The sequence below is a fragment of the Scyliorhinus torazame genome, chromosome 16 (genome assembly GCF_047496885.1).
Source record: "Scyliorhinus torazame isolate Kashiwa2021f chromosome 16, sScyTor2.1, whole genome shotgun sequence".
Taxonomy (NCBI): Eukaryota; Metazoa; Chordata; class Chondrichthyes; order Carcharhiniformes; family Scyliorhinidae; genus Scyliorhinus; species Scyliorhinus torazame.
The window spans coordinates 59,679,640-59,694,693 of NC_092722.1; the positions used below are offsets into that span (position 1 = coordinate 59,679,640).

General features: G+C 49.2%; 1 protein-coding gene across 1 annotated transcript in view; it reads right to left on the bottom strand.

Moving 5' to 3' along the window:
• LOC140392842 (proproteinase E-like) overlaps positions 1-15,054 on the bottom strand; it is a 155,142-nt gene that overhangs the window by 116,129 nt on the left and 23,959 nt on the right. Inside the window, exon 2 of the mRNA XM_072478555.1 lies at positions 12,184-12,238. Coding sequence (XP_072334656.1) covers positions 12,184-12,223 — 40 coding nt within the window. The 5' untranslated portion in view covers positions 12,224-12,238. The remainder of the gene's footprint in view (positions 1-12,183; positions 12,239-15,054) is intronic.

Below are 15,054 nucleotides of genomic sequence, written 5' to 3' on the forward strand. Positions count from 1 at the left end.
GGAAGGCCCTGGGGACTATAAAGTTAAGCCCCCAAGTTCAAATCATCCTTCTTGATAGGGTCACTCAGCAACGCGAAGCAACCCCTGAGAGTGAACTGTCCGGCGGCCTCCAAGAAAGTAAGTCTCAAGTCAACGCTCGCTACGAGATAGGTGCTCCTAGCTACTAGTCCATACCAGCTTTTGAATCCCGCAGAATCCCGCAGACTCAGAACCCGAACGAAAGGCCATTTGTTCCCCTGACCAGGTGGGCCAGTCCGAAGCTAAGTATAGGCCTGTTAGCTCTAGAAATAGCTTAGAAAGTAGAGTTTATGCATGAGTAATGATTTACTGTGTATAATAAATGTGCTTTGATTTGAATCTTACTAATTGGTGTATTGAGTTATTGATCATTACTTGAACTTGAACCTCGTGACAGTATCATAAAGATACCTGGCGACTCTAGAGCAAAGGTTATAAAACAGAGCCAATTGAACCAACCAAAAGTTAGCAACATATTACTGGCGACATCCTGACGGGACCTGATCTAGAAGTGGCTTAACCACTCCGGGAGAACCCAAAATTTGAATTAGAAATCCAATTGGGAACAGAAAAACCACAAGTGCTCAAGCAGTTCTGATCAATCCTCATTATTCAGAAGTGTGTTAATGAATGCGTAACTAACAGGGCGATAAGGTAATACTGATAGATTTTTTGTTGCGACAAAACTGTTGGGAGTTTGTATTCCAGAAAATAGCGAAAGCCATTCCCGTAATTACAGCACCTCCTTCATACCCCTTGTTCCAAATATCAAGAGAAGCATTCAGAGAGGAAAGATGGCAATGCAGGCTATGCAACGCTTCATGAACCCCGAAGAATTCGTGGTCGCAGCGACCAGCAGTAGAGTAGGACAGTGTCCCGTTTGGGAAAAGGAAATCAGAAAGTACCTCAAAGGGAATGGATGGCCCCTTTGGAGCGAATTCTGTGAAAATGAGGAAACAGGTCCCAGGAGTATAGGACATACTTGGTGGGAGAACCTGAGCGAGATTCACAAGAAGAGCTTAGGAAAAGCTCGCAAGCCAATGGCAATCGTGTCCTGTTTGGCACAATTGCGAGGCACAAAGTAGGTCGTTAGGACGCTCCGAAAAGAGATAGAGGAGGCACATCAAATGAGCAAGGTCGATGTGAGCGAGATAGAGAAAGAGAACCTAGAATTAAGAAGGAAGTTAGCAGCAAAGGAAGGAGAGGTGGATGATGCCAAGGGGGCACACCAGTCTTGTCTGGCGCACCTAAGCAGCTTCCAGACACAGTACAAAAAGGTCTATCAGGACACGCAACGTGCAGTCCTGGTAAGAGAGGAAACAGAGAAACAGGTAGAGGCATTGCAGAGGCAGTGTAGTGACCTGAAGGCAGCATTAAGAGCACTCCATGCTGCCACCACGGAGCAAAGACAAAGCTTGTTAGATCACGCAAAGTGCCGGAAGCAGATTGCAGAACTGCAATCTCTGCTTTCAGTTCAAAAAGGATTCCAGAAAACCTTTGGATCACAGCTAGATGAGGAAGACGGCCCTGATTGGGAAGAATTGAGTGAGACAGCACAGAGATATGTTCAGGGAACCTGTGCGCAGGGAAAGCCCCAGAAGTGAAAAGCGCCCCAACCCCCCACAGAGCAGATAGTTAAGCTCCAATGAACCCAGTCACCACCCACCGTACAGCCACATCGGACGACACGGAATTTCTGTACACCACCCCCTTAACAGTGACCCAATTACGGGACGCATGTGATAAAATCAAACCGTTCCTCCCCACCTCAGACCCCCACCACTTCTTTGCCAGAGTAAAACAGCAGGCTACCATGTACGGCCTGGATGAGCGAGAGCAAGTAAAGCTCACAGTTTTGAGTTTAGACACTTCGGTCGTAGCAGCCCTTCCCGACCCACAGAATGTAGGAGGAGGCATCCTTGCAGAAATGCATACCGCGATCCTAGACGCGATCAGGTATAACAGGAGTGACCCCGTAGATGGCCTCAATAAGTGCAGGCAAAAGAAAACCGAGCACCCCACAGCGTTTGCTGGATGCCTGTAGATCCATTTCGCAGCAGTTTTCGGAGACCTAGACCGCGACCATTTGTCCCCAGACAACATGGCCAAATGGACCCGCACCATTATCTCCCATGCCACAGAAAGCTTGTGCGAATTATGATCCCTCAGAGGAGGCTCATAATGAGAAATGGGTTGTAAAAAGATTGTCCCGCACCTGGGAGCAATCTGTTCAAAACAAACCCATGAATAAAAATCCCGAGGAACAGCAGGCAGAAGCAGACATACACACAGTTAAGGCACACCAGAACCCCGCATGGGTAAATGAAGGCAGGAACAGCCCCCCACAAAAGCCACAGGAGTGTTACAACTGTGGACAGTTGGGACACTTTGCAAGAGAATGCAATGCCCCACAAAAGCAACGGAGAGCCCAGCAGACAGGCACTCTAAATAAAACCAGGACAAAGCCAATACATAGTGTGAGCACCCGTTCAGATCAGACGGACCTGAACGGAACGGATTGACGGTGTTCGGGCTCACCCAGTTGGGTCTGCGACACCCTTTGGGATAGGTCCAGCCGACCAATAGTTGCAGCAAAAATACGGGGGCAGCCCATCGAATTTCTCTGGGACACAGGAGGGTCCCGCACCACAATCAATTTCTCCACCATATTCCAGTTAGACACGTGGCCCACTCCAGCCACCATCACCCTCAGCGGCTTTACAGGCCACTCACAGCAGGGACACATCACAGCCCCTGTACCTATTCAAATCGGCAACATCACCACCAAGCACCCCATAGTCTTAGTCGATCTACCCCACACAGCAGAACACATTTTAGGCATCAATTTTGTAAATTCCCACAACCTATCCTTCGATCCAGTCGATCAATGTGTCTGGAAAATGGCAAAATCCGCAAGAGCCCCCGCAACGCTCACAATAGGTGAATACACCAACAAGATTAGCGCAGTCGGCGAGTTTTGGTTTGACACGACTACAATTAGCACGGACAAGCAGGTTAGGGCAGTTTTACAAAAGGACAGGGCAGCATTCGCGACCCACAAACACAACTGGTTCCGTTCAAATCACAGGACCTGACCCTAGACGCCAAAAACAATACGGATTTCCCCAAGAGGCAGAGGGAGAAATCGCAAAAGTTATCGACAGCTTATTAGAGCAGGGCGTACTCAGATCAGTAGCCTCCACTAATAATGCCCCGATTTGGCCAGTGAGAAAGCCCGATGGATCATGGCGACTGACCATCGATTACCGGGAACTCAACAAAGTCACCCCCGCAGCAGCCCCCACGGTAGCCACAAGTCCCGAGACCATGCTCAAACAGGGACTCAACTCACAATTCTTTACGGTTTTGGACATCAGTAATGGTTTCTGGTCCATTCCATTGGCAAAAGCGTGCCAGTATAAATTTGCCTTCACCTTTAAAGCACAGCAGTATACGTGGTCATGCCTTCCACAAGAATTCCACAACTCCCCCTCCATTTTCCACCAATAGTTGGCAAATGGATTATCGAAATTTTCTCGCCCCCAAATGTCTGGTCCAGTATGTGGACAACCTATTACTGCAGACAGACACCAAGGAAGAGGACATCGAGTTTCTGACCGAACTCCTGGAACTCTTACATTCAATTGGTTGTAAAGTAAACCCCAAGAAGGCCCACATTTTGGAAAACAAAGTGATATATTTGGGTACGATTATCACACATGGTAAACGCGAGATCGAGCATAAAAGGATTGACTCAATTGCCAAATTGCCCCTTCCCCAGAACGTTTTAGCCCTCTGGTCGTTTTTAGGACTGGTTGGCTACTGCCGAAACCATATGGACGGTTTCGCCAGCAAGGCAACATCCCTCTCAGACCTCCTAAAGAAAGGAGCCCCCTGGGAATGGCTTCTGCAGCATACGGATGCTGTGGGTGCTTTGAAAAGAGCCCTCATTGCAGCCCCCGCACTACAAGTTCCAGACCCGCTTTCCCCCTATGTGATAAGAGGTAGCAAGCACAGACCGTACCCTTTCGGCCGTGCTCCTTCAGGAACAGCACGAACAGTTAAGGCCCGTGGCTTACGCCTCAGGAGTTTTAGATGCTGTGGAGCAGGGAATTTTGGCTTGTGAAACGCACCTGCTCGCATTTCTTTGGGCAGTACAATATTTCTCTTACATAACCGGACTGAACCCCATCACAATCCTGACGGAACACACCCCCACCCAACTTTTACTGGACAGACGACTTAAGGACGGTACAGTCAGTCAAATAAGAGCAGCCAGATGGACCCTTCTTTTGCAGGGACGGGACATCACTGTTAAAATGACCAAGACCCACACTTTCTTAGCAGATAACCTACAGTACCCAGGCACCCCCCACAAATGTGAAATCATCTCACCGCACCACAACACAGGCCCCCTTATTGCGAAAACCCCCCCCCCCAGAAAGATAAGTAGTTCAACCCAGAGCCCCAAGCACACAGACACGTGCGAACCCATTAGGATACATGTGGATGGATCTTCCACAATATTAGAAGGGAAGCGCTAACAGGATGCGGCATTTAGGTCGAGGACGCGCAGGGACGCGCCCTAGAAAAAATCGCTTTAAAACTTCCAGGACACTTAGGACCGCAGGCGGCAGAACTAGCAGCCGTGGTGTACATTGTAGAACACCCAGATTCCTTCCCCAGCCCAGCAGACATATATTCGGACAGCTTCTATGTCTGCAACAGCCTTACAGAGTTCCTACCCCTGTGGAAAGCAAGAGGATTTGTTTCTGCAGACGGAATACCCCTCCCCTCAGCCCCATTGCTCCGTCACATCTTAGAAAAGGCACAGACCAGGACATTTGGAATTGTCAAAGTTCGTAGTCACCATCATTCCTCCCCCCCTGGAAATGTAAAAGCCGACGCACTGACAAAAGCAGGTTCCAGGCACGGATATTTTTGGACACCCCCCAAAAGCGCACCAGTGAATGCAGTTCAGGTCTCGCAGACTAATATCGAGGATTTAGTGCAGGCCCAGAAGCAGGATAGCAATTTCACGGAGATTTTGAAAGGAAAATTTACAGCACCTTACGAGAGATTTAAAAATGCACTGACCACACATGACGGTGTGGTGTTAAAAGACACCCTTTATGTGGTTCCTGAACAGGACAGGAATCAACTCATTTGTTTGTTCCATGACGGTCATGGACATTAGGGAATTGATCCCACTACAGCCCACCTCAGGCAGCTCTGTTGGTGGCCAAGTTTAAAAGAAGACGTAACGCACTACGTTGAGAAATGCCTTATCTGTGCCCAGAACAATCCAGGCAGATACGCCAAGAAAGCTCAACTTAGTCACACCCGCCCCGTTAATGGCCCCTGGCCTAATCTCCAGATTGATTTTATAGGACCATTGCCCCCTTGCAGGAATGGTTATAAGTATGTACTCGTTGTGATAGACATGTTTACAAAATGGGTAGAGGCATTCCCATCCAGAATGAACACGGCAAAGACCACAACCAAGATACTAACCCACCACATCTTTACGAGATGGGGATTCCCCCGCAGCATTGAATCCGACCAAGGTTCCCATTTTACGGGACGTGTCATGGAGAACGTCCTCACGATATTTGGCATTACTCAAAAATTCCACATAGCATACCACCCCCAGTCAAGTGGTATCGTGGAGCGCATGAATCGGACCCTAAAAGCAACCCTCAGAAAAATGGTCCAACAAAACAACACCACTTGGGATTCAGGCCTCCCTTTTGCGCTGATGTTTTTGTGAAATACAGTATCAACATCTACAGGTTACACCCGACACACCCTCATGACCGGACGCCCCATGAAAGGCACAGAATTTTTATTGGGATTAGATTTGACCAGCCCCGAGGTGACGACCCTCACACACGAGAAAGCAGTAGAACAACTGGTAGAGAATGTTATAACGGCTCAGCTAGCAGCCGCCGTATGATTAGGCACACGAAAGAAACAGAGCAAGGCCTGTTTCGATAAGACAGTACATGCGACTGAGTTCAGTGTAGGACAGCAAGTCATGCTCTCCGTATACAACCCCAGCACATTCCTGTCACCTAAATATATGGGTCCATACTCCATTGCGGACAAAGTAAGCCCCTCCGTGTACAAAATAAAGTTCCCCAACGGAAAGACTGCTTGGTTCCATATTAACCAGCTTAAGGCATATGGAACACAGTCTAACCACACACACCACGTCATGCTCGACGCAGCACACCACGCACCGCCCACAGCCAACGTAACCCTACCCTCCCCCAACACGTCCAGCCCAGCCACGGACTCAACCCCGACTCCACCCCCGAGCTATACACTCTGCCCCGGAACGCCCCAGACAGCAGCAGCAGAGACAGCGACTGTGACTCAGACAACAGCCACAGCACGCCTCCCTACTATCCCCATGCAACAGGACCCACACCCAGCGAACCTGACCACGATTCGAGTGATCCCTTCATGATCACTTTCCTAAACAAACCCCACCGCTGACCACCGACCTACAATGACGACCCCGACTCCATCCCCACAGAATTAGACACCACCTTTTGGCACCGAGATAACTCATACAGGCTCATCCGGAACGACGAGATGGATCCCAAATCGCACCATGCAGCCGTATCCGCCCTTATACATTCGAGAGTTTGGCATCCGGGAGAAGATGACGACTTTGAGTCTGACTCCCAAAACGAGAACCCCTTTGCGACCCTGTTCGCAACCGATAACTGAGGTGTCCAGATGATGTTTTAAAAAGGAACCGTTTGGGAGAAAACGGTGTCCTTTCTGATGGAACCTGCAGCATGTTTAATATTGTTTGTAATGGTATTGTTAAATGTTGTTTGTAAGATCGGAAATTTTTTTCACGGCCCCACGCCACCACCCTTCTGACGCTCACTGGCAGTCAGAGAAACTAGTTTGTCCCGGACACTAGTTCAGAGGAACTAGTTTGTCCACAGAGACTTGTTAATGTCCCAGACGCCAGTTCAGAGGAGCTCGTCTGTCGACAGAAACACAGACCCCCGTTCGTTACTGCCCATCTGGTTCGACGGAAGAACCAATACGGCAACCCCCCCACGATGGCTACATTTCTTGCCCGTTCTTGTCGGTTGCTCAGGCAGTGGAGAAACGGCATTGGGACCCGCCCTGCCTGAGGACCCCCCTCTGGTCAGCTACGCTCGGGTAGAGTACACACGGCATTGGTCGCCGTTCTACCCGGGGATTCCATCCAAATCTTACTCGTCGCGGCCCATACGCACCTCATTTCGGCAATTTTTATTCAAAAAGTTTTGTTTTTGTTTTCAGATGACCCTTAGGTTGCCATCCCTATGCTACTTACATCCTCAAACATTTGGATGGTAAATCGCACAGTCTGCGAGACGGCTCGCACTGTTTCAGTATTTATAAGTGTGTCTTGTCCGGAGTATTCAGTTTAAAAAAAAAAATGAGGGAGTCACACATGGTGACAAATTGTAAAGGAAGAATTGGCACTGAAGGACAGACATACTAACAGACGAGATATTAAACCAAGTTAGTAACAGACACTATGCTTGATCCCACAGAACCTCAGAAGCTCCAGGAAACGAGACGAAACAAAGAGAAAAGAGAAAGAAAAAGAACCATGATGCCATCCTCCGTGTTGCTCATCACCCTAATGAACATTTGGTTGCGCGCAAATGCGAACCCTCTAACCCCCCCCCCCCCCCCCGACCAGCCGTTAATGATTTACTTCCCCATAGCACCCAGAGCCCAGTCACAAGCGACACCACACCATCTTGGTGTGACAGGTTTATAACCTGGTACTCGCTGTCCTACTTAATAGAATCCCTACTAGTATTGGCGATACTCTGCTGCATCGTGCAGACTATTCGTCTGAGGAAATGGAGGAGAGCCTACCGCGCTAGCACCCCGGTATATAGGATAAGATCCCCTATTTTTGGTTATGACCAGACCCCCGACCCCCGCGATCTATAATAAAGAACATTCGTTTGCATTCTTTTTGTGAATAAAGAAATGTGTTTCATGAGCAATTGTGCAATCCTGAGCATGACTGCCAAGCCAGGGAAAATGTGACTAATACTGCCATGATTTTGTGTGTATTGTTTAAGAAGTTAGTATGATTGAATGTTTGAGTGAGTGTAGTTTATTAAGGACAGTTAGAGGTACCATTTTTCTTATTTTGTAATGCACGTCACTGTTTTGACATAGCGCCACTTAGAATTGTCAGTTAAAAATGTTCTTGCATAGTTATGGTCAGTGTAGAGGCCATAGAAGAGTGATCGCTGGGTCAGGGAATGAAGACAATGCAGTTATGTGATCCTTCACACTTCGCGTTAGGATCACAAGGAGGGAGTGTAGCCACCTGAGTTGGCCACTTCCCGACTTAAAATGGAGAACAGCAAAGGCTGAAGGGAAATTCAGCCAACACAGGCAAAAAACTAGCAGGCACAAGTTTACTGTGTATTAGACTCTGCAAAAACCCAGACAGCATCGATACAAGCAGCCATCTGCATAGTAATGTAGCAGCCATCTACATAGTAATGAGCGATCCCTGGGAACAATCGAAACAGTTAAGGTAAACAAAGCCAAGCCAGACTCCTCGGCACCAGCAGGAGCCAACACAAAAGAGGTTAACGGACACTTAAAGACCGCCCAACGATCAGGGAACAGCTTCAGTATTGGAGAAATCGAACCAAGCGATTGGAACGAAGTCAAATCACTTGAAACCAGGTACGGGGTCCGCCCCGAAAGGCGGGAAGCCGCTGGGGACTATAAAGTAAAGCCCCCCAAGTTCAAATCGCCCTTCTTGACAGGGTCACTCAGCAACGTGAAGCAACCCCTGAGAGTGACCTGTCCAGCGGCCTCCAAGAAAGTAAGTCTCAAGTCAATGCTCATTACGAGATAGGTGCTCCTAGCTACCAGTCCATACCAGCTTTTGAATCCCGCAGACTCAGAACCCGAACGAAAGGCCATTTGTTCCCCTGACCTGGTGGGCCAGTCCGAAGCTAAGTATAGGCCTGTTAGTTATAGAAATAGCTTAGAAAGCAGAGTGTATGCATGAGTAGTGATTTACTGTGTATAATAAATGTGCTTTGATTTGAATCTTACTAATTGGTGTATTGAGTTATTGATCATTACTTGAACTTGAACATCGTGACGGTATCATAAAGATACCTGGCGACTCGAGAGCAAAGGTTATAAAACAGAGCCAATTGAACCAACCAAAAGTTAGCAACAAAGCCCAACCACTCCTTCCTCTGACTTGACCACGGCAACATTTTCTACAATATTTATCTCCTTCTGCCTTATTGCCAACTTTTCCTATCCTTCGGGTGGGAATTTCCGATCTTGTCTGCCCTAAGACCAGAAATTTCCATCCGAAGTCAATCGATCTTTAACTGGTCTGTCGAACAACTTGGTTGTCATTTTGAGGAGAAGGTTCAAGCTCGCTATCATTTTCCACTGTGGCAGAACCCTCATCAGGTGATGGTTCATCTGTCAGCACCACTGTCCCGCAGCAGGCACGACCAGAAGCTTTACCTCTTTGTCAATGAGTATTTTAACATTTATAAGCTGCATTTAATAGTCTGGCCACTCCCCAAGGAGCAGGGGTAGGCAAGTAAAAATCTTGAGACAGTCACCCTCCAATCTTTTCATACAATCACATGGAAGTCCTGAGAGTGGTTTGTACGGGATGAGTGACATGATATTGGGATATCGGTGGGAATGTGCAGGTGTGGTCTGTTGCATGTCAAGCTGCTGACATGCGGGAAATGCATGGTTAACCCACTCAGAACAACAATGTGTGATGTGGCCAACAGAGAGGAACAACATTTGATATCACCAAGGCAGGAACACATACTCCATGGAGAAACTGACCTTAAAGCATTTTGAATAGGAGCAGGGGAATTACCCACAGTGTTCAAGTCAATATTTATCCTTAAATCAGCATCACAAAGAAGCAGATTATCTGGTTATTATCATATTCCCGTTTGTTGGAGCTTGCTATGTGCAAATTGGATGCCAAATGTCCCAGTTTAAAACAGTGCCCACAACCCCACACCACTGCCCACAACCATACCACTGTCCATAACCTCACCCCACTGTCCACAATGATACCACTGCCACTCCCCCACACCACTGCCCATTATCTCACACCACTGCCAACACACACACACCACTGCCCACTCCACTTCACCACTGCCCACAACCATATCACTGCCCACTCCCCTACACCACTGCCCATTATCCCACACAACTGCCCACACCCACACACCACTGCCCACTCCCCTACACCACTGCCCATTATCCCACACAACTGCCCACACCCACACACCACTGCCCACTCCCCCCCACCACTGCCCATTATCCCACACCACTGCCCACACCCACGCACCACTGCCCACTCCCCCCACCACTGCCCATTATCCCACACCACTGCCCATTATCCCACACCACTGCCCATTGTCCCACACCACTGCCAGCACACACGCACACACCACTGCCCACTCCACTTCACCACTGCCCACAACCATATCACTGCCCACTCCCCCCCACCACTGCCCATTATCCCACACCACTGCCCACACCCACGCACCACTGCCCACTCCCCCCCCACCACTGCCCATTATCCCACACCACTGCCCATTATCCCACACCACTGCCCATTGTCCCACACCACTGCCAACACACACGCACACACCACTGCCCACTCCACTTCACCACTGCCCACAACCATATCACTGCCCACTCCCCCCCACCACTGCCCATTATCCCACACAACTGCCCACACCCACACACCACTGCCCACTCCCCCCCACCACTGCCCATTATCCCACACCACTGCCCACACCCACACATCACTGCCCACTCCCCCACACCACTGCCCACTCACCCACATCACCGCCCACTCCCCCGCAACACTGCCCTCTCCCCACAGATGCTGTGAGTAAATTGGACACAGTGTAGCAATCATCAAGCTGGAAATAAGAAAGCTTGTTGGATATGGGTAGGCCCACAAACAATCTTGTAAAGGCATTTACTTCATGGATCCAGCCCATCTTGCCTTTCACCTGCAAACATTCCTAAGTCCCGGAAAACCCAGCCAAAATGCATTAAAAATGAAAACCCCTATTAAATTGGTGGCATGAAAAGCCCTAGAAAGGCATTACTGAGCATCCCGAGTGCAGATTGGTCACATGGTCCCTCCATTAAAAGTGGAAATGGGTGCATTTGGGCTAGGGTGAGCTGTGTTTCAGAACTTTAACTCTTTACCTACCTACATGGCACAAGTTCACCCGTTTGTGTGTTAAAGTCACCTCTAGTGTGTGGTTCAAACTGAACATAGACAAAGGCGGAGTCGGAAAGAGTGGGTCAGGGGCAGGAGAAAAATAAGGATTGAATAGAAAGCAGTATTTGCCAGGTGGCCTGAAAACACTGTTAAACAGACTTCTCAACTCAGAACATAGAAAGGGTGAATGCTACGCAAACTGCGAACACAGGGCACTTACAACCAGTAGCTACTTCCAGTTGATGACTGGAGCTGCTAAGGCCACAAGGGTAGAGACAATGTCCAGGCAATGCCCTGCCATGAGGAAGACCACAGCAACGTCACCACCCTCATTTGACACAGACTCTGTACATTAATTCTTCCTTCCTGACCACTTGAAACTCACTGCCGAATAACCTCAGCATCTTATTGAACCTCACACCCAAGTGGGGCATGAAACCCATTGAGACAAACTGCTGCTCCCTGTTTGAATTCTATGTCATGGGGAAAGAGGAGGAGTGGGACCAATTGGATAATTCTTTCAAAGAACCATCACAGGCACGATGGGCTGAATGGTCAGTGAGCCAAGTCAATCCCAAAATGTGCAGTCAGACCAGGACTTTTCATAAATTATCTCTTCACATTAGGTGACAACCACTCACATTGCTGTGTAGACATTAGATAGAGATAATAATGTGATCCATAATTTTGTTTGTGCAGAATTTCATGTGTAAAATTAACATATTCCATTCATAAGAAGGAATCCCAATGGCGGAAAGTAATTGGAATTTTTTTTCTAGCTGAAGCAGGATGCAATTTTAATATTCCACCGCTATTTATCATTGAGATATGATGCGAAAAGGAAATGGAAAGTACAGTCCACGACTTACTGCTGGCTATCAGGAGAAAGGCGAGAAGAAGTTCCCTCATTTTCCTTCAGTAGAACTGTAAAAACAAAAGAATTGTGCAGTCCGATTATTGCGAATTGTTTTTATATTTTAATAAATATATATTTTTATTGGTATTTCAAGTGACAGTTACAGAATTAAAAAAGAAAACGAAAAAGAGCTGGGTTTCACACGCAGTGTCATTCAATGACAACGACAACTGTACATAGGTCTGACCAACCGGCCTCGAGCCCTCCGTTGTCACTATAACTGTGATTGGGGTAATTGATTTTCAGAATGGTTTGCCAGGTTACACTGGGGCCTCTTGGCGGTGGGGGTTGTCTCCAGCTTCGCCCCGCTGTGTCCTGGTGTGTTTGAGGATCCCTCCTCGCTCGTCTGTAGCCTTCATTCTGTAGGCGGGCGGTGGGGGGAGGGGTGGGGTGGTTGGAGTCCCACTCCCACTCCCACCTTGGTCTTGAGGCCTTCAAGGGGGGTGGGCCTGTGCTCCCTCCCAGTAGGCCGCCCCCTCCCATATCTTCCCGGTTTCCCTTGAGTTCTCCACTCTCTGGGCGGCTATCCCTATTCACCCCTTTTCTGTTCCTCCCTCCCTGCACCTCTCCTCCCACCACCTCCACCCCTAGCTCGATCTCTCCTCCATCCACCCCCCCCCCCCCCCCCCCGCCCCTACCCCCACCACCTGCCGGCTGCTGGTTGCAAACAGGACTGTAAATAGGCTTGCGAGTTTGCTCCATGTGGTGTGGAACCTCTGCTCAGACCATCTAGTTTTTAAATTTTATTTCCTCTAGCCTCAGGAATTCGGCCAGATCTGAGAGCCGTTCCGAGGCCCAGGGTAGTGCTGCCGACTTGCACCTTAGCAGAATTCTCCGCATGGAAATCAGTGAGGCGAAGGCCAGGATGTCCATCCCTTTCCCTGTCCAGAGCTCTGCTGTTCTGACACCCCGAAGACTGCCACAGACGGGCATGGCTCCATCTCGACCCCACCACCTTGGGAATAACCTCGAAGAATGCCATCCAGAATTCCCTGAGTCTGGGGCAGGACCAGAACATGTGGGTTGGTTGGACCCCCGGCCCCTCTGGCACATGTCCTCCACCTCCGGGAAGAACCTGCTCATGCCTGTCTTGATGAGGTTCGCTCTGTGCACTACCGTGAGCTGCATCAGGATTAGCCATAGGACGAGGTGGAGTTGACTCACTGCAGCACCCCTTGTTCAAGAAGGGAAGTAGAGACAACCCCGGTAACTGTAGACCAGTGAGCCTTACTTCTGTTGTGGGCAAAATCTTGGAAAGGTTTACAAGAGATAGGATGTATTATCATCTGGAAAGGAATAATTTGATTAGAGATAGTTAACATGGTTTTGTGAAGGGTAGGTCGTGCCTCACAAACCTTTTGCTGCGATGTTGGCAAAACTATTGGGGGAGGGGGAGGATCCCTCCCGATATGAACTGGATCGGGTTCATCGGTCGTGGAGGCCTGCACCAAAGGCGAGTGAGCCGCCAAGGGCAGTGACTCTGTGCTTCCGTAGGTACAGTGTGAAGGAGAAGGTCCTGAGCTGGGCCAAGCAGAAGCGGGTGGTGCAGTGGGCTGGAGCTGGTATACGTGTATACCAGGACTTTACGGTGGAGCTGGCAAGGAGGCGGGCTGCCTTCAACCGGGTGAAGAGGGCACTGTACATTAGCAAGGTGCGGTGCGGCATTGTATATCCAGCGAAGCTGAGGGTGACTTACAAGCTCAGAGACTTTTATTTTGGAACGGCGGAAGCAGCGGAGGAGTTTGCGAAAGCAGAAGGACTGTGGCAGAACTGACAAATTGAGGAATGGCCATGTGCCGATGTAACCTCATGACTGTATTTTCTTCTTTTTTGTATCACTGCGCGCGGGTGTAGACTAAAGGAGCCAATGTGGTATATATTTGGACAAGGGACGGGACGGGACTTTCACTCGAAATGAGGGCTCTTTGGGGTGTAGGCGGGCTTTGTGTGCTAAAAGGGGATCTTTGGGCTTTCCTAGGGCCGGGCAAGTGGGAAAGGGACCCGGGCGGGGGCCTCCACGCTGGCCGGTTTAAGCCGGCCAGTGAACGGGAGTGAGGTGGGGGGAGGGGCTGCGGCCATCGGAGCCTGGCAGAACAGGGTCCGAGTGATCTAGCCGGGGTGGAAAGTTGGGGGGAAGGAACCGAGGTTGGGAGGAGGACTTTTACAAGAGGCAGTGGACGGGAGGAGCTGGAGACCTGGGGTGGGTGGGGCGGGGGGGGGGGGGGGGTTGGAGTGAGGGGGAGGGGGGGAGCTGTGGGGCGGTGGGGGGGGGGGTGGGAGCTGTGTAAGATTAAGGGTGACTACGGGTAATCCCTGATTCCGTTTTGCCATTTGTTTATGCAAACATGCGGGTTGAGGTTTGGGGGTTGGTGGGTAGATGGGATCGTTGTTATTATGGGGATTGACATATCTTGCTGATTATTGTTTATTGTTGATGGATGTAAATGTGGGAGAAAATGTGAAAAAGGAGGAGAATTTTTTTAAAATATTATTTTTTTTAAAAATGTTTTAAGGCGTACGGTGTGTTAGCTTTTATTGGTAGAGGGATTGAGTTTCGGAGCCATGAGGTCATGTTGCAGCTGTACAAAACTCTTGTGCGGCCGCATTTGGAGTATTGCGTGCAATTCTGGTCACCGCATTATAGGAAGGATGTGGAAGCATTGGAAAGGGTGCAGAGGAGATTTACCAGAATGTTGTCTGGTATGGAGGGAAGATCTTATGAGGAAAGGCTGAGGGACTTGAGGCTGTTTTCGTTAGAGAGAAGAAGGTTAAGAGGTGACTTAATTGAGGCATACAAGATGATCAGAGGATTGGATAGGGTGGA